This window comes from Dromiciops gliroides, chromosome 3 (genome assembly GCF_019393635.1).
Source record: "Dromiciops gliroides isolate mDroGli1 chromosome 3, mDroGli1.pri, whole genome shotgun sequence".
In the NCBI taxonomy this organism is placed as follows: Eukaryota; Metazoa; Chordata; class Mammalia; order Microbiotheria; family Microbiotheriidae; genus Dromiciops; species Dromiciops gliroides.
In genome coordinates, this window is record NC_057863.1 from 648,598,689 (window position 1) to 648,618,042 (window position 19,354).

At 42.3% G+C, this 19,354-nt stretch overlaps 1 protein-coding gene across 1 annotated transcript; it reads right to left on the minus strand.

The window, feature by feature from the left end:
* Positions 1 to 263: 263 nt before the first annotated feature.
* On the minus strand, positions 264 to 19,354 carry LOC122748245 (carcinoembryonic antigen-related cell adhesion molecule 21-like). The gene is made up of 7 exons (XM_043993915.1): positions 19,291 to 19,354; positions 18,006 to 18,365; positions 16,221 to 16,496; positions 15,866 to 16,138; positions 10,232 to 10,293; positions 564 to 617; positions 264 to 350 (listed from the first exon to the last, which is right to left on the minus strand). Exons 1-7 carry the CDS (start codon positions 19,352 to 19,354, stop codon positions 264 to 266), a joined length of 1,176 nt encoding a protein of 391 aa, XP_043849850.1.

Consider the following 19,354-nt stretch of genomic DNA (forward strand, 5'->3'; position numbering starts at 1 on the left):
GTTTGGTTGCCCTGTTGTCATAGTTTTAATGTTTCTCCAGAATGATTTGATCAGTTCCCAAATCCACTAATAATGCATTAGTGTTTCAATTTTGCCACCTTCTCTCCAACATTTATTGTTTTCCTTTTTTGTCATATTAGTCAATCTGATAGTTATGAAGTGGTACCTCAGAGGTGTTTCAATTCGCATTTCAGTTTTCTCCCCTGAGAGATGCCTCTGAACCCTCCTTTATGAAGGGAAACAGAAAGCCTGTCCCAACAGTCTTAGGGACTTTCTTCTCTTCCATAGGCTTGAGGGTTCCTCAAGGTCTCAATCCTGTCATAAACATCCAAGGTGATGGTATTCAATACCTGGGGATAGAGAGAAGAGATGTCAGTGGCATCCAGAATAGAAGTTGGGACTAGGAGGACTCTTCCCTCTTCAAACCCTGTCCCTGCTTCTCTCCATCCTGGCCTGGTTCCTGTTCTCTCTCCCGTAAACAACAAAAAAGTTCATCCTCAACTGGTATTTTTACCCTTGCCTTGGTTTTCTGAGGGAGGCCTGGCCTCCCCTTCTGCACATACCTGATAGGGACTCTCAGATGGGACTTCATGAAAAGCAGAGGAGGAGCCCAGGCCCTGTGGAAGGGGAAACAACAGCTAGTAAGAACTTCCAAAAGACAGAGGTGGAAAGGAATTTAGGACAGAGAATGCTTGATAAAGAAGGAACCTTATGACATGTGACAATCAGAATGGGGTCTAAGCTCACAGTCATAGATCCCCTGCTTTAGAAGACACTTAAAAGGTCATCTAGTATGACTTAAACCCTAACACCAATGTCCTCTATGAATCATGTGACAAGAGATCATCCAGCCTTTTTTGGAGACTCCCAGCGTGGAGAACACCATGTTCCAGGTAGCCCGTTCCACCTGCATTCATTCACCAAGCACTTACTTAACACCTACTGTGTGCCAGACATTGGATCATAAATCCTGGAAAGACATATTAGTTTCCTGCCTGGAACTCCACCTCTATGTTCTCAGTATTTGTTGTTTCAGTAGCTGCCCACCACCCAAGCCCTGGGCTCTAGGCATGAGGCACTTCCTTCCCTGACAACTCCTCACCAGCTGCCATGATTGATCCACAAAAGAAGCCCACCAGGATATGACCCTTTCACTCCTGGAACTCCCAGCTTGGGCATTCCCCCCTCCCCCTCCCACCCCTTCTCTCCTGCTTTCCACTGCTGGACCCACCATCAAATCAACTCTGTCCTGACTTCTGATTCCATTTGCCATCCCTGTGATTTCCCAAAGCAAAATATCCCTGTCTGCCTACAATTTCTCCATATGTGGACTCTCCCTCAATTTAAACATAATCTCATTGTAGACAATGAGCACTTTTCCATGTATTAGTAAATTCTTCACTTAGTAAGCACTGAGTATGACTTGAATAGGAATCATTCATTCTTTTAGAGTAACAGGGAGGAATGAGAAAGTTTTGCAATCATGGAGATAATATTCTATGGGGAAGAAGCCATTAGTAAGCATATAATCAAATAATAAAGACATAGAGAAGGATGACCACAGGGAGGGCACTGGCAACAGGAAGGAGTAGGGAAAGCTGTAGTTGGGGCTGACCCTTGAGCTAAAATAGTCAGGAAGGTAATGATTCCATGAGATGGAGGTGAGTAGGGAACCCCTTCCAGGCCTGCAACATCACCTGGGCAGAGAAGGACAGAGGGCAGGTAAAAGGTGGCTTTCTTATAACAAAAGAAGGGCTAATTAGTCTGAACCTTTGAGCTCAGGAAGGAAAACAAAGTGTAATGAAGCTGCAAACACTGACCTAAGACACATCCAAGGGACAGGGAGTAGGGTGTAAAGACATGGTCTGGAAATCCAAAGTAGATTTCAGATCTGGTCTCTGATACAAACTGGCCTTAAGAAGATGGACAAGGGGGTGGAGCCAAGATGGCAGTGAGGAAGCAGCAAGCTTCCTGAGCTCTCCTTCTGTTCCCTCAAAAAGAACATTAAATCAAACCTCTGGACGGATTCTGAAACTACAGAACCTGCAAAGAGACAGAGAGACACAGCCCTCCAACCAGAGATAATTTAGAAGACTTCAGGAAAAGGTCGGTCTGACTCGGGCAAAAGGGAGGCCCAGCGCAGGGCAGCAACCCAGTGCCGAGGGGGTCGGGGCAAGTCTGCAGGAGCTGCGGGCCACAGCTGAACAACTGAGGCCCCTGGAACCTGGTTCAAAAATCTGGTGGCCAAGAAGGACAGTGGAAAAACCTACCTGCACCGGCCGAGAGGGCCACAAACGGGTCAGGCGGGATCAGACGCCGGGGTCCGGCGCCTGGCTGGCCAAGCACAATCAGACAGGAAGTGCAGGGCAGGGGATCTCAGAGTAAAAAGCCAGTCACACAGCACCTATACCCCTGCACAAGAAGCCCAAAACAGGGACCCTGGTGCCCCCAGAGCAGACCTCAACTTAAAAAATAAATAAATAAGCTGCAATAATGAGTAAGAAGCAAAAAAGAGCCCTCTCCATTGAGAGCTTCTGTATCAATAGGGAAGAAGCCAACACAAACTCAGAGGAGGACAATAGCCTCAAATTGCCTACATCTGAAGCCTCATGAAGGAAGGTGAATTGGTCTCAAGAACAAAAAGCCTTCCTGGAAGAGCTCAAGAAGGATTTTAAAAATCAATTGAGAGAGGTAGAAGAAAAAATGGGGAGAGAAATGAAAGGAAAACAAGAAAACTATGAAAAAAGAATCAGCAGCTTGGAAAAGGAAGCACATAATTTCACTGAAGAAAACAGTGCCTTAAAAAAATTCACTTGGCCAAATGGAAAAAAAGGTGCACAATCTCACTGAAGAAAACAATGCCTTAAAAATTAAACTGGGACAGTTGGAAGATAAGGAATCCATGAGACACCAGGAATCAGTCAAGCAGAATCAAAAGAATGAAAAAATAGAAGAAAATGTGAAATACCTCATTGGAAAGACAACTGATCTGGAAAACAGATCGAGGAGAGACAATTTGAGAATCATTGGCCTGCCTGAAAGCCATGACCAGAAAAAGAATCTAGACACCATATTCCAGGAAATTATTAAGGAGAACTGCCCTGATATAATAGAATCAGAGGATAAAATCATGATTGAAAGAATCCACCGATCACCTCCTGAAAGAGACGCCAAAAGGAAAACTCCAAGGAATATTGTAGCCAAATTGCAGAATTAATAGGTGAAGGAGAAAATACTCCAAGCAGCCAGAAAGAAGCAATTTAAATATCATGGAGCCACAGTCAGGATTGCCCAGGACCTGGCAGCTTCAACATTAAAGGACCGCAAGGCTTGGAATATGATATTCCAGAAGGCAAAGGAGCTTGGATTGCAGCCAAGAATCTATTATTCAGCAAAAATGTGCGTTTTCTTTCAGGGGAAAAGATGGACATTTAATGACATTGGGGACTTTCAGTCTTTCCTGGTGAAAAGACCAGAACTGAATAGAAAATTTGATCTCAACATACAAGACTCAAGAGAAGTTTAAAAAGGCAAACAGAGGGGGCAAAAAAGGTTACCCTATTAGGTTAAAGTGTTTATATCCCTACACAGGAAGATAATACTCATAACTCTTAAGAACTGTAAATGTATTTGGGCAGGGAGAAGGACTTTACATAGAGGGTATAAATATAAATTGTCTTTGATGTGATGATACAAAAGAATTAAGGGGTTAAAAAGGGAGTCTATGGGGAGGAGAGGAAAGGGGAGGTGGAATGGGATGAATTATATCATATGAAGAGGTGGGGAAAAAAAAACCTATTACAATAGAGGGAAAGAAAGGAGTGGTGAACATTGTTTCAACACTATTCCCATTAGATTTGATTCAAAGAGGGAAAAACATATACATTCATTGGGATAAAGAAACTTAACTCATTCTTTAGGGAAGCAAAAGGGGAAGGGAAAGGGGGAGACTGATAGAAGGGAGGACAAAAGGAAGGGAGAAAAGGGTAAAGAAAAGAGAGGGGGGTGATAAAAAGGTAGGGCAGATCAGGGGAGGCAGGGGTAAGAAGTAAAATGTTGGTGAGGAGGAATAGGGTGAAAGAAGGGGGGAAAAGTACAAAGGGGGTAAATAGAATGGAGGGGAATAGACAGTCAGGAATAATAACTGTGAATGTGCATGGTATGAACTCTGCTATAAAATGGAAGTGAATTGCAGAGTGGATTAAAAACCAGAATCCTACAATATGCTGTTTACAAGAAACACATTTGAAGCAGAGAGATAGACACAGAGTAAAGGTAAAAGGCTGGAACAGAATATATTATGCTTCAGCTAAAGTAAAAAAAGCAGGGGTAGCAATCCTTATCTCAGACAAAGTGCAGGCAAAAATAGATCTCATTCAAAGAGATAAGGAAGGAAATTACATCTTGCTTAAAGGTATTATAGATAATGAAGTAATATCAATATTAAATATGTATTCACCAAGTGGTATAGCATGCAAGTTCTTAGAGGAGAAGTTAAATGAGTTACAAGAGGCATTACACAGTAACACTATACTAGTGGGGGATCTGAATCTCGTCCTCTCAGAATTAGATAAATCTAGCCGAAAAATAAATAAGAAAGAAGTGAAAGAGGTGAATAGATTACTAGAAAAGTTAGACATGATAGATGTCTGGAGAAAATTGAATGGGGATAGAAAGGAATATACCTTTTTCTCACCACTACATGGCACATTTTCAAAAATTGACCATGTATTAGGGCACAAAAACATCATAGTCAAATGTAGAAAGGCAGAAATAGTAAATGCATCCTTCTCAGATCATGATGCAATAAAAATTACATGTAAGAGAGAGCCAGGGAAAAGTAGAATGAAAATCAATTGGAAACTAAATAATTTCATTCTAAAGAATGAATGGGCCAAACAAGAAATCATAGAAACAATCAATAACTCTATCCAAGAGAATGACAATAATGAGACAACATACCAAAATCTGTGGGATGCAGCCAAAGCAGTGCTTAGGGGAAAATTTATAGCTCTAAATGCTTACATGAATAAAAAAGAGAAAGAGGAGATTAATGAATTGGGCATGCAACTTAAAAAGCTAGAAAAAGAACAAATTAGAAATCCCCAATTAGACACTAAATTAAAGATCCTGAAAATTAAAGGAGAAATTAATAAGATTGAAAGCAAAAAAACTATAGAATTAATAAAACTAAGAGCTGGTTTTATGAAAAAAACCAATAAAATAGATAAAATATTGGTTAATTTGATTAAAAAAAAAGAAAGAAGAAAACCAAATTACCAGTATCAAAAATGAAAAGGGTGATATTCCCACCAGTGAAGTGGAAATTAAAGCAATAATTAGGAATTATTTTGCCCAACTGTATGCCAATATATTTGACAATCTAAATGAAATGGATGAATATTTACAAAAACACAAACTGCCCAGGTTAACTGAAGAGGAAATAAAATCCTTAAATAAACCCATATTAGAAAAAGAAATTGAACAAGCCATTAATGAACTCCCTAAGAAAAAATCCCCAGGGTCAGATGGGTTTACGGGTGAATTTTACCAAACATTTAAAGAACAATTAATTCCAATATTATACAAATTATTTGGAAAAATAGGGGAAGAAGGAGTTCTACCAAATTCGTTTTATGACACAAATATGGTGGTGATACCAAAACCAGGCAAAGCAAAAACAGAGAAAGAAAATTATAGACCAATTTCCCTAATGAATATTGATGCTAAAATCTTAAATAAGATATTAGCAAGGGGATTACAGCAAGTGATCACCAGGATAATACACTATGACCAGGTGGGATTTATACCAGGAATGCAGGGCTGGTTCAACATTAGGAAAACTATTAACATAATCAACCACATCAATAAGAAAACCAACCAAAATCATATGATTATCTCAATAGATGCAGAGAAAGCTTTTGACAAGATACAACACTCATTCCTAATAAAAACACTGGAGAGCTTAGGAATAGGTGGAGCTTTCCTTAAAATAATAAACAGTATCTACCTGAAGCCATCAGCAACTATTATATGCAATGGAGATAAATTAGAGGCCTTCCCAATAAGATCAGGGGTGAAACAGAGATGTCCATTATCACTCCTATTATTTAATATTGTCCTAGAAATGTTAGCTTTAGCAATCAGAGAAGAGAAAGGATTTAAAGGAATTAGAATAGGCAAGGAGGAAACAAAACTATCACTCTTTGCAGATGATATGATGGTACACTTAAAGAATCCTAGAGAATCAAGTCAAAAATTACTTGAAACAATTAACAACTTTAGCAAAGTAGCAGGATATAAAATAAATCCACATAAATCATCTGCACTTCTATACATGACCAACAAAGTCCAGCAGCAAGAGATAGAGAAATTCCATTTAAAGTAACGGTAGATAATATAAAATACTTGGGAGTCTACTTGCCAAGATAAACCCAGGAACTCTATGAACACAACTACCAAACACTCTTCACACAAATCAAATCAGATCTAAATAATTGGAAAGACATCAATTGCTCATGGATAGGCAGAGCTAATATAGAAAAAATGACAATACTGCCTAAATTAATTTACTTATTCAGTGCCATACCAATCAGACTACCTAAAAATTATTTTATAGAGCTAGAAAAAATAATAACAAAATTCATCTGGAAAAACAAAAAATCAAGAATATCCAGGGAAATAATGAAAAAAAAAATTCACAGGAAGGTGGGTTAGCGGTACCAAACCTGGAGCTTTACTATAAAGCAGCAGTCATCAAAACTATCTGGGACTGGCTAAAAAATAGAGTGGTAGATCAATGGAATAGGCTAGGCTCAGGAAATGCAGTAGTAAATGACACTAGTAATGTAGTGTTTGATAAACCCAAAGACTCCAGCTTCTGGGATAGGAACTCAGTATTTGACAAAAACTGCAGGATAAACTGGAAGATAGTATGGCAGAAATTAGGCATAGACCAACATCTTACACTTTATACTAAAATAAGGTCAAAATGGATACACGATTTAGACATAAGAGGTGATATCATAGGTAAATTAGGAGAGAGAGGAATAGTCTACCTATCAGATCTTTGGAAAGGAAACAGTTTATGACCAAACGAGATAGAGTATATTATAAAATGCAAAATGGATGATTTTGATTATATTAAATTAAAAAATTTTTGTACAAACAGAAGCAATGCATCCAAAATTAGAAGGGAGGCAGAAAGCTGGGAAATAATTTTTGTGGCCAGTACTTCTGATAAAGGCCTCATCTCTAAAATATATAGGGAACTAAATCAAATTTATAAGAATCCAAGTCATTCCCCAATTGAGAAATGGTCAAAGAATATTGTAAAAAAATTAATTATTCATAACTATAACTAACCTGGAAAAATTATATATAATTGGACTTATGAAAAATAATGATTATATGAAAAATGATAAACTTAGAAAAATTATAATTGGGCCATAATTCCCCTCATGGTCGCCATTAAAATGTGAAATATTTTTGACCTGACTGGGCCTAATTTGGGGGGACTGATCTATGGATGACTAGTCTGGGACTTTTGACTATTTGGCTATCTGACTTCGTTAATTTAATGTAGGCCATTTATAAAGTTCCACCACACTGCTCCCAAACTGATAAGACTAAAGATTAAGAAGCCTCTTAACCAAATAATCAAAGCGGAGTTTATTTATGAGATACTGTTTAAAATTAGGAATACAGGGAAATAAAGTGTACAACCTGACTGCTTTCCTGCAGTCTCTTTCCACTGTGTCTCTTTCTCACCTGCTGCATTTTGAACTTCTTGAATACAATAAGGGCCTTAGCCGCCTCCGGCCTCAGGGCATGTTACACTTTCCCTGGTTTGTATTAAGGCCTGTAACCTTGTCAGACCCGTCTCTCCTTTTCCGAACCGAACTCTCCTCTGTCCTTGTCCGGGCTCCCCTCTAGTCAGCCTCTCTCCTAGTTCATCCTCAAGTCTCCTCTATTCTGTCCTCTTTTAGTCAGCCCCCCTTCTTTCTAGTCCGTCTCCCCTAGTCTCCTTCCTTTTTCTCCTAACTCCCAGGTCTATATATACCTTTTCTTCTCTCCACTTAAATCTCGGGGCTTCCTTCACCCCCACAGACCAAGCTAATATGCTAACCAGGGTTGCGGTTATTGGTGGTGGTGGTGGGGTGCGCTCCAAGTTTCACGTGCCTCAGCACAGGCTATCCAGGATCTTTCCGATAGTTCTGCTCAGGTCAGAGGGAGCTGGGGGCTTTTTCTCCCCCCCCCCCCAGCTGTCTGACCTGGCGTCTTGTATGGCCCACGGTGCTTTTTCGCTTAGCTGAAGCTGAGGAGGGGGAGAGACCCTGAGAGCCTAAGGCTTTCCAATCTCATCCTAAAGGTAGGGTCCCCAAATCAAAATAAATTGCCACAATATGAACAGGCAGTTTTCTGATGAAGAAACCAAAGGTATCTATTCCCATATGAAAAAATGCTCTAAATCTCTAGTGATTAGCAGATGCAAATTAAAACAACTCTGAGGTACCACCTGACACCTATCACATTGGCTAAAATGACAAAAAAGGAAGATAATAAATGTTGGAGAGCCTGTGGGAAAATTGGAACACTAATGCATTGTTGGTGGAGCTGTGAGCTGATCCAACCATTCTGGAGAGCAATTTGGAATTATGCCCAAAGGGCGATAAAGCTGTGCATACCCTTTGACCCAGCAATTCCACTTTTAGGTCTTTTTCCCAAAGAAATCATGGAAGGGGGAAAGGGACCCACATGTACAAAAATATTTATAGCTGCTCTTTACGTGGTGGCAAGGAATTGGAAGTTGAGGGGGTGCCCATCAATTGGGGAATGGCTGGACAAGTTGTGGTATATGAATACAATGGAATACTATTGTGCTGTAAGAAATGATGAGCAGGAGGAGTTCAGAGAAACCTGGAGGGTCTTGCGTGAGCTGATGATGAGTGAGATGAGCAGAACCAGAAGAACATTGTACACAGTATCATCAACATTGTGTGTTGACCTACTGTGATGGACTATATTCTTCTCACCAATGCAGTGGTACAGAAGAGTTCCAGGGAACTCATGATAGAAGAGGATCTCCAAATCCAAGGAAAAAAAAAAAAGAACTGTGGAGTATAGATGCTGAATGAACCATACTATTTCTTTTGTTTTGGGTGCTGTTGTTTTTTTTTTCTATTTTGAGGTTTTTCATCGTTGCTCTGATTTTTTCTCTTATAACAGGACTAATGCAGAAATAGGATTAATGTTATTATGTGTCTATATATCTATAAATCTATATGTATATAGATATATAGATATAACCTATATCAGATTACCTGCTGTCTAGGGAAGGGGGGAGGGAGGGGAGGGAGGGAGAAAAATCTGAAATTGTAAAGCTTGTATAAACAAAAGTTGAGAACTATCTTTACATGTAATGGAAAAAATAAAATACCTTATATGTAAAAAAAAAAAAAAGAAAAAAGAAGATGGACAAAACCCTTAGGAGAACTCTAAGACTGCTTTTCAATGTTGAGAATGGGACTTCCTCAAACCAGTGAAATCACCAACTGACCCAAACAAACAAGGCAGTGGTGACAATTTATGCCCCTGGCAATAGGGAGCCACTGAACCTTCTTGATTCAGGAAGGGACTTGCCCTTAGGTGTATGTTTGCCAGTAGGGTGAAGGAGAGAGGAGACCCTGGAGCCTGGGTCACCAATGAACAAGCTGTTGCTATAGTCCAGTGCTGGGTTGATGATATCTTGAACTCGAATATTGTCTTGTTGGAGGGCAGAGAACGAGGTGATGGGAAGAGAACACATGACATCTCATTACTCAGAAGATTCCCTAATATCAAGCCTCAATCAACCTCTATAGATTCCATTGTTTGTTCCCTAGTGAGCACTGTGGGGACAAGAAAAATAAATCTAATCTTCCCCACACAAAGATAATTATCAGGTCCCCATGAACCACCACATCCATTCCCAATGTCTTATCTTCTTCAGCCTGACCCCAACCAGGTCTCTCCACAATGCCAGGAAATGCTCACCCTTCTTTTTACCCTCCTTCTGACATTTTCTAGCTCATAAGGGTGCTCTCGTTATCTTGAAATCTCTTAAGCCCATCAAATTCTTAAGGCTCAGGGCCTGGAAGAATCTCCAGATCTGCACAAAGGGGTCCCTTCCCACTCCCTGAAAGACAACCCAAAGTCTTGGAAGTGATTGAAAGAGACCTTCTGTCCATACCTGTGCAGATGGAGCTGAGCCTTTTATCCAAGAAGGGTTCTCATACAAGTTGGAGTTCTCACCTGGAGGGACAGAAACCCAGACAGAAGAATTCCTTGGTGTAGCCTCAGCTTTAATTACATGAGGGAATGTCTCCTCCTCCTTCCCTCCCCTACTACCAGATGAAGAGGAATTCCTTTTTCCTCATCTCCCACAAAGAGTCAGTCAATAAGCCTGCATTTAGTGCCTATTATGTAGCAGACACTGTGCTAAGCATTGGGCATACAAGGAAAAGCAGAAGACAATCCCTGCCCTAAAGGAGATTATAGTGTAAACGATGAGATGACTTGTAAACTGTGTGCAAACAAGATCTAGACAGGATACATTGGAGAGATAATCAACAAAGAGGAGACACTGGAGTTAAGGGGACTCATGAAAAGCTTCTCATGAAAGGCGTAATATTAGCTGGCACTGAAAAGAAGCCAGGAAACCAGGAGGTGAAGAAGAGAAGGAGCAAGACCGTTCCATTTATGGGGGACAACCAGTTAAAATGCCCAGTGAAGAAATTCCAGGGTCTTTGTCATGCAGGGTTTTGAGGTTCTGGGGTCCTAATTTTTTACAATGGGATGCACATGCTCATATGTGTTCAGAAGTCAAGGTCATGGGTTCCACGAGTCAGCCTTCTAGAGTCTGGCTGTAGATGGTCCCATCTTATCACTTCCACTCATCTCTGCATCTGCCTTGATGAATAGAAAAGTTCCAGGAGAATCTGAGCTCAGTGAGGACAAGGAATGTGTCCTTGTGATCACAATGCCTAGCTCTGGTGACTTATCAAGGCACGGAGGTGACCCAGAGTCCCCAAAGGTTCTTCCCCTGCTCTGGTAGCCCTACAAGGCTCCTCTGTTCTGGAAAGGCTTCTATCACTAAATATACAGAGGCTCATCCTCAGTAGAATGGCCATCTGGTAATGACCTCTTGGCCAGGATGACCCATGGTGAAAATAAAACAATACAGAATATCTTTGATCCTGTGCTTAAAAGTCATCTTGCATTTGTGCAATGATTTAGGAGCAGATGTAAGGAAGTGGGAGGGACTACTGAGGCAACTACTCTAGCTCTTTCTATATATTGATGAGGAAATTGTGGCAGAGGGATATTTCCCCAGGGTTACACAAGTGTTAAGTACAGAGTCAGAATGTGAGCAGAGGAACAGAAAGGGGAGTGGAGAGTGTTGAGAGTCCCCATCCCCAGGCCATGAACAAATAGTAACTTAGTTCTTTGTCATCTAAATCTTAGCGGCTTTGACAATGCCTGGTGAGTACATGTGTTTATAAATGCTGTTTAAAATAAATTGAACAGAGGATTATTTTCAGAGGTGAAATGTATGAGGTTTCATGGCCTTCCTAGCAAAGCAAAGCAAAGGGAGTTGGCCATCCCTGGAAGGACAGCTCCTAGGTTTTCCTTAAAATAAAGAAAGAAGACTGTGGTTGGAACTTGATCTCTCAAGGCCACCATTAATTGCTAGTTTCACTGGTTGGTGCTTTTACTTACCATGTTTGGTTGCTGAACAGTTCTCTGAAAGGTGTTGTCTGCTGTCCCTTAGGAAAGGACATGAAAAACAAACAAACAAACAAACAAAAAAGAACATACATGTGAGACTGACGTTCCCAACAAAGTCAACGATTTGCCTGAGCTGGATGGGACAGTTGGAGTAAAGTCAAGGCTTGTCTTTGGATACCCTCAGGCTTCATGTTTTATTCCTTAATACAACCTCCTCACTGTTAGTTTCTTCACCTAAAGGTAGTATTAGTCTTTTACTCAGCTTGTCCATGCAATCTGGATCTGCCTCAGTGGCCTTTTCCTTCACTAGGTTTCTCACTGAGTTGTGGGTAGCAACCTATCTCCTTTCTCCTTGCTGCTTCTTCCATTCTTTCCCTCTGTGCCTTTTTGGACCTCAGTCCCTTTGGTTGAAGGTCTTAGAAAAATGGTAAAGTCTAGTCCCCACCCCAATAGGGAAGTGAACACATGCTTCTAAGAGGTAATCAAGTGTAAGGGATGAGGGTGAATGAAAGCCCAGAGGAGACCACCCAAGTGAATTAGTGCTAAAAAGTAGGAGTTTGGGGAAGGGAGCTTGATCATATCTAGAAGAGGATACAGGGTGCAGAAGACCAAGCTGATATCTCTCCCCAATTCAGGGGGACAGACAGGGATGACAACCATAGGGATCATCATCCTACCTTCCAGTCTCTCTGAAGAACAGGAAATAGATGAGGGTCCTGATGAGAGCCATTGTAGCTAGAAAACCAATCACAATGCTGGCAATGGCTCCTCCAGAGAGTGAGGGGCTATTACCATTACCTGGAGACGTATCTGTTGTGGACAAGAAGAGGAGAAGAACCTTGAGTGTTTTTCAGGAGTCTCCAACATGTACTTGTACACAGGACCCAGTACTCTGTAAATACTTAAGAAATGCTTGTTGATCAATGAAGCTGACTTGGCCTTTGTTCCTCTGATCCTGAGTATCCCTATGGCAAGGTCACATTTCAGGTCAAACAATTCTGGACACCTGAGTATTGGAAAAGTGCATCAAACTCTACCTATCCAATCTCTGAACTCATAATTTCCTCCCCACATTGTGCCAACTTCCCTTCTTTATTTCGGTTGATGGCAGAATCAACCTCTCGGTTACCTAGGTTCAAAGTGGAAATATCTTAGACAATCTCTATCCTTCAAACCTCATGTTGAATTAATTTTAATGTTATGGTTCTTTGCATTGAATCTACTTGGACAATATCTCTCACATCTATTCCCTCCCTTCAGCCTCCAATCCAGACCCCCCTCATCACTTCTCTTCCAAATTATTGCAATAGTTTTCTGTCCTTCATTCACTGTCTCCATCTAATTGTCATTAAATACCATCTTGGCCATGTCACTTGCTAGCTGTGGCATCTCAGGCAACTTCCTTTTCTTTTCTGCACGTCAATTTCCAAATGTATAAAATGATACCTTGTGGGCTTGGTGATCTATCTATAATACTCCTCTCAGATGTAAATCCTGTGAATTTACCTTTATCTCCCTCCCCACCACTGTGACTAAATTCAAGCCCTCATCAATTTCTATCTGCATTTTTTCAATAGTCCTCTTACTGTTCTTCCTTCCTCTGTTGTTGTTGTTTTGTCCTTTACTTGGGTAATTTTTGAGCCTCTTGTATCAAGGTGTTGATTCTCCTTCTAAGTCTTTCCTTCATGGCTAGGAAGGTAGACAGAATAGGGGGCTGATACTGGAGTCAGAAAGGTCTCAATCCAAATCCAGGCTTAGACACTTACCAGGTTTACGAGCCTGGACAACCCACTTAAAATCTGTTTCCTCCTCTGTAAAATAGGGCCAACCAATAATAGTGCCCACCTTCCTGGGTTGTTCTAAGGATAAAATTAGTTAATATTTGTAAAGTGCTTTGTAAATTTTAAAGTTCTATATAAGTGTTAATTATGAAATAATTTTAAATTCTTAACATTATTGGGGCATCTAGGTGGCACAATGGATAGAGCACCGGCCCTGGATGCAGGAGGACCTGAGTTCAAATCTGGTCTCAGACCCTTGACACTAGCTGTCTGACCCTGGGCAAGTCACTTAACCTCAATTGCCTCACCAAAAAAAAAAAAAAAAACCAACCCAAAACATTATTGCTTCATTTCTTCCAGGAAGGGTAGTTGACCTTCTGGCCAAGCTAGATTTTTTTATTTGAGACTGTGCTTGTAGATATTTTGGATTATTTTTCTCCCCTGAATTTTTATTTTGGACTTTCCTGTCTCCACAATAGTTTTTTTTAAAGGAAAGAATTAATTTTGGTTTATTCAATATTCTAAACTTGCTTCCTGAATTGAAGCCTAATTGTTATTAGGGCCAGGCTCTGCACCCTTCTGGAAGGAACATCTGAGCCTTCTTTCATCTTGCTTTAAATGTTCTGCTATCTTGTTGCTGTTTTCTCTGGGTATTTAGTGTTGTATTCTTTAAAGTTTTCAGGACTGCCTCAGGATGGTGACCTCCTAACTTTCAGTGTGCCCTAAGCAGTCTTATGTAGAGAGAATTCTGATCACTGCCCTCCTTGTCTGAGTTTTGTAGAAGCTCTTGCCTTAGATTTGGGTCTTGGCCACACCACTGCGGACATGTCTCTAGTTGGAGTTTTGGTAAACTGCTACTGGCACCAGTGTCTATCAACTAGGCGAAAAGGTCTATAGGTATAGAATTTCAGGATTCCCCTTGCTCTGAGCTCTCTGCTGTGGGCACTCAGCTTCAGGTCTAATACCCAGATAGAGGATGAAACTGCAGCTATTTGTCCACTATACAGCTGGGGGCCCCTGATTCTCCTACTGCTGGACACAGGTCCCCTTCTCAGTCAGCACTGATTCTGTGACCTAACTCTGTATCCAGACTGCAAGGCTGTCAGTTGCTTTCTCTTCCTGTTCTCTGCACAGTCCCAGGTTCGTCTCTGCTGGATTCCTCACCACTTCTTCCCCAAATACCAATCCTGAGTCCCTTATTCAGTTTCTAGGCTTGTCCCCTTCCTGGTTAGTCCATGTGCCCAGCCTTTGGTCTTTGTAACTGTGCTGACATGGGCATGAAAAATGACTCACTGAGTTTTCCCCTTGGCCTTTGTTGGAGTGGTTGTGACAGAGACCAGGCCAAGAAGAATGCCTTTCTCCTCTCCCTTCTGCTACCTTACCTGGTTTCTCAGTGACAGAACATTATATGAAAAGCATGTGTTTAATGCTTCCTGACCACTCTTAGCTCTATTTCCTATATTCTCATCACCTTAGATAGGAGCAGAGGCCAATTTTGTCTGGAATTGAGGGTCTACAAAGGAACTTTAGAATCCCCAGATTTTTACACATCCAGGTTATTTGGATCAAGTCACAAATGAAGTAGAGATGTGACACACACTCTACTTTCCCAGCTCTTAACCTTGGCTCAAGATATTTCTCCATAGAAATAGATTATTCTCCCCTTTCATCTGACATATTCCACCCCCATCCTTTAAAACACAATTCAAGTAATAGCTCTTCTATGAAACTTGGACTGATTTCTGCCCCCCACCCTCAACTGGAATGGTCTTTCCCCCCAGGTGTCCTACAACACTTTAATTTAATTAATTAATTTAACACTTAATTAATTAATTAATTTAACACTTTAATTTCAGCCAAAATCTAAGCATGCCTATCATGTAATATTGTGCATCCATTACCTGTCTTGGTCTCTGATCCTTCTACTAGATTGTAAGGTCCCTGAAAATAGAATGGAGCCTTAGCTAAACCCTGTATTCTCCTCAGTGCCTGCCAAAGTGTTCAACACAAGGTCTAAACCTAAATGTGTGTCAAATGATGAATGAACTTGTACTTTACATGACAATTTCTAAGATTATTATAGGAGACAGGAAGGTTGGTCTCCATTTTTACCAAGTAGAACACATCAGTAAATGGACTGATATTCACTACAAGTTTGACCACATTCCCGAGAATCGGGTTCTTTCTTTCCATGTCCTCTCCCAGTTCACCAAGAAAAACTGCCTTCATTATTAGGCCTGGGCATCTCCTCCTCACTTCTCATCCTTAGCCAAGTCAAGAAATTTCTTCTCTGAGGGAAGGGAGAGACCACTTACCAACCACCTTGATTGTAACATCCTTAGAGACTGATAAGTTGGTCACATTGTTCTCTGCCAAACATACATACTTTCCTGCATCTTCCCATGATACACTTTTGATGATATAGGTGGTATGGGAGAACTCTGTCTTCATGGTGCCATTGACTTGCCATTCATACTGGGCAGCTGGGTAAGCCTCAACTTGACACACTAAGATCAATGGTTCTTTGAATCTGACTTCAATCTCTCCACTCTCAGGGCTTGGAAGAATCACAATGTGGTCTGGTCCATCTGTGTAAAGAAGAAAAGGAGATGAGATGTGAGTCCTTGCTGGAGAAAGTATTGGAGAGGGAGGAGACTCAAAGTCACTCACAGTTCACAGTCAGGGTGAGGGAGTCACTTCTGTGGGCACCAATTGGATTCCAGACTTCACACTGATAAGACCCAGCATCTTCCCTCTTCACACTCTTGATGGTGAGGGTGTGGTTATCCTCAGACATATTCATCCTCTCACTGAGTGACAGGGGCTGGTTATTGAAGAACCAGTGAATATTCATTCCCTCATTTTCTGTGCTACATGTGAAGACCAAAGTGCCATTCTCTATGACGTTGGTACTGTTGGCACTGATCTTGGCTTTTGCTGGTTTTTCTATAGGAAGAAAAAGAAGAGGGAGATGTGTGAGGGAATGGCCTGTGACTTCACCAGGTCATGTGTTCATGACAAAAAACCTCACCAAAAGACCAATCAATCCCCAAACACTTCTATTACAGACATATGGCAATGGTTCCTGATACCATGAGGAAAGTCATGCCCCCTGATTTAGCAGTTGTGCTAATAAGGAAGGTGAGTAAATGCTGTCCCTCACCTCTCACCTTGTAGCCACTGAATGCATCCTGCCATGGACAGGTGGTCAGGACAATTTCCAGAATGATCCCCATTGAAGAACCAGACTGTCACCCTCACAGACCACAAACCCTCAGAGCCAGAAATCCCCCAGAGGCCTCTGGGATTCTTTGCTTCTGGGCCTCAGTGGTCATCACAGGCCTGATGAGGGATCCCTACTCCAAAACCCTTGGGAAATAGTCATCTAGTCTGTACTTGAAGATTCCCAGAGCTGGGGAGGTCACTATCTTCTGAGGTGACCTTCGGTGGCAGGAGGCATCTAGGGCCTGCAGTAGATAGAATTGCGAATGTGGGGGTCAGAAAGAACTGAAATAGAATCCTGCCCCAGGTACCGACTAGTTGTGTGACCAAGTCATTTAACCTCTTTCTTCATTTATCAAAAATAGTGCCTACTGTCACAGGGTCCTTGTGAGAATCAAATGAAATATTGTATATATATATATATGTATATGTATATATATATATATGTATATGTGTGTGTGACCTATAGCTCACTTTGCACAATTTCAGATGCTATGTAAATGGTAGGTCTTAATAACCCATTTCCGCGCCCAGAAAGCTCTCCTTGTTTGGAACGCTGTTCTGGTTTGGAGACCAAATGACCTCTTTGGTCCCCACATGAAATTTGTCTTCTCCCCTATCTGAGACCTCGGCAGGACCTGGGTCCCTCTGTCCCTCTCCCAGCCCTGGGAGCCTCAGGACGATCAGGCATCCATGGGGTCCCAGGCACTCCGGCAGCTAGACTTCTGGCTCTTGGATAGTGGGTAATCTGCACTTGAGCTCTGCTGGACCCAGGTGGAAAGAGATTGTCAGAGACTGTTCCCTCTCCCAACAAGGCACCTCCTGCCTCATGGACTTTTAAGTATCTTGGGGCAGGTGAACTTCAGGAACAGGTTGCCTGCCTCAGGCACAGGGGGAGGGGGCCGGGTGCCATTCTGAGCCCTCAGTGGCCCTTCCTAGTTTCACCATGTGGGCTGTGAAACTTGGCAGGAAGAAGGAAGGTATCCACCAAATACTGACTGCCCACAGTCTCAGAAGCTCGGAATCTCTGAACTCTCCTGTGCTCTCTGGGACCCATGACCAGGCCGGCCTGGGTTGGGGGAGGTTCTCACCTCCTTGGTCTACTTCATGTGGGGGTAGGTCACATTCTGCATTCTCCTGGTCCCTGGATAAGGTGCTTAGGGGAGAGCTCTCAGCCCAGACAGAGGGAGAGCACTGGAGGGAGGCATGGTCCAATGGAAGGGCAGCACTTACCATACACTGCTAAATGTTCTTGAACTGTTAGTATCTTGCCACTTGCAGAATCAACAATGGATACAAGGTAGAGGCCAGTGTCACTGAGGATGAGGTTGGGGATGAGGAGGGAGCCATTGGAAAACACCTTCTCCCTGATATTTGCTGGTATCTGCACTCCAGAAGGAACACTATAGACAGTGATGTAGTTGGAAGAGTCTAATGACTTTCTGTACCAAGAATAGGCAAGAGCCTTATCTGGGAACCCCTGGATAGTCAACATGACATTGCCACCCACTGTCCCATAGGAAGGAGTTGGCACAATAGCGAAGTGATCACCTTGAGCAGACGAGGCCTGGATCCAGCAGCTGAGGACGGAGGCTGAGAGAGAGAAAGGAGGCAGAGGTCAGCAGGGTCCCCCTGACCCCCTGACAGGCCCAGGTCACTGAGCTGACCACAGGTAAGGGTGGGGGCTGCTAAGCCTGCCCCAGGGTCTGCTGGGGGCTCAGTGGGGTAAGTTTGAAGGGGATTCGTGTGCTTGTGCATCAATCTGTCTGTCTCAGTCTCTGCAGAGGATCTGAGAGTTTGGGCTGACACATTTTAAGCTCCCTCCACAGACTTGATTCAAAAGGACCTGCCAGTGTGGAAGGTAAAACATTGAAGGGAGAAATGAGTCAATAAAGTGTCATGGGAGGATAGAAATCAGATCGTAAACCTGGACAGAACCTTAGGGATCCCTGAATCAAATGCCCCAATTTAAAATTAAGGAGACTGAGGCCCAATTAAGGTAACACATGTACCTGATGTTAAATAAGAAATGGCAAAGGCAGAATTTGATTTCAGATCAACATTTCTCACTAAGCCCTGGATGCATTTTAAAGCAGGCAGTTTGGCAACCAAACAGCCCTGGATGGAATGTGGTGTTCCAGGTAAACACAAGCTAAGAGGGGTAAGTGACCTGTCCAAGATCACACAGCTAGTAACCATCAGAGCTTCAATCCATACCCAGGTCTCCTCTGACCATAAAGACTCCCTTAGCCTCTTCAGTGGTTGCTCAGCTCCAGGACTGGATGTTGCCCTGAGTCTCAGGGATATGTATTGATAGCCCTGGGCTGTTACTTCCCCTCTACCCCTGGCTCAGGGAAGACACCCCTGGTCAGGTTCTACAGAGATTGTGTCTGGGACAGACCCCCAGGGACTGGTCTCCTTCCTCTTGGTCCTTGTCTTGATTCTCTTGTCTTTTTCTGGGCCAGAATCCCTCAGGCTCCCTCTCCTCCCCCGGGCTCCAGCAGAGCTGGTGTCTCACCTGTGATCAGGAGCCCCTTCCAGGGGCTGCCCCCACTGTGGGGAGCTTCTGAGAAGCACTCCAT

What these genes read in the sequence shown, in the direction of transcription:
- LOC122748245 (XM_043993915.1), bottom strand. Translation starts at nt 19,354, where the DNA reads ATGGAGTGCTTCTCAGAAGCTCCCCACAGTGGGGGCAGCCCCTGGAAG. An exon ending in GAAGGGGCTCCTGATCACAG is followed by an intron (nt 18,366 to 19,290) that starts GTGAGACACCAG and finishes TCTCTCTCTCAG; the next exon opens with CCTCCGTCCTCAGCTGCTGG. An exon ending in TGTTACAATCAAGGTGGTTG is followed by an intron (nt 10,294 to 15,865) that starts GTAAGTGGTCTC and finishes CTGTCCCTCCAG; the next exon opens with GTGAGAACTCCAACTTGTAT.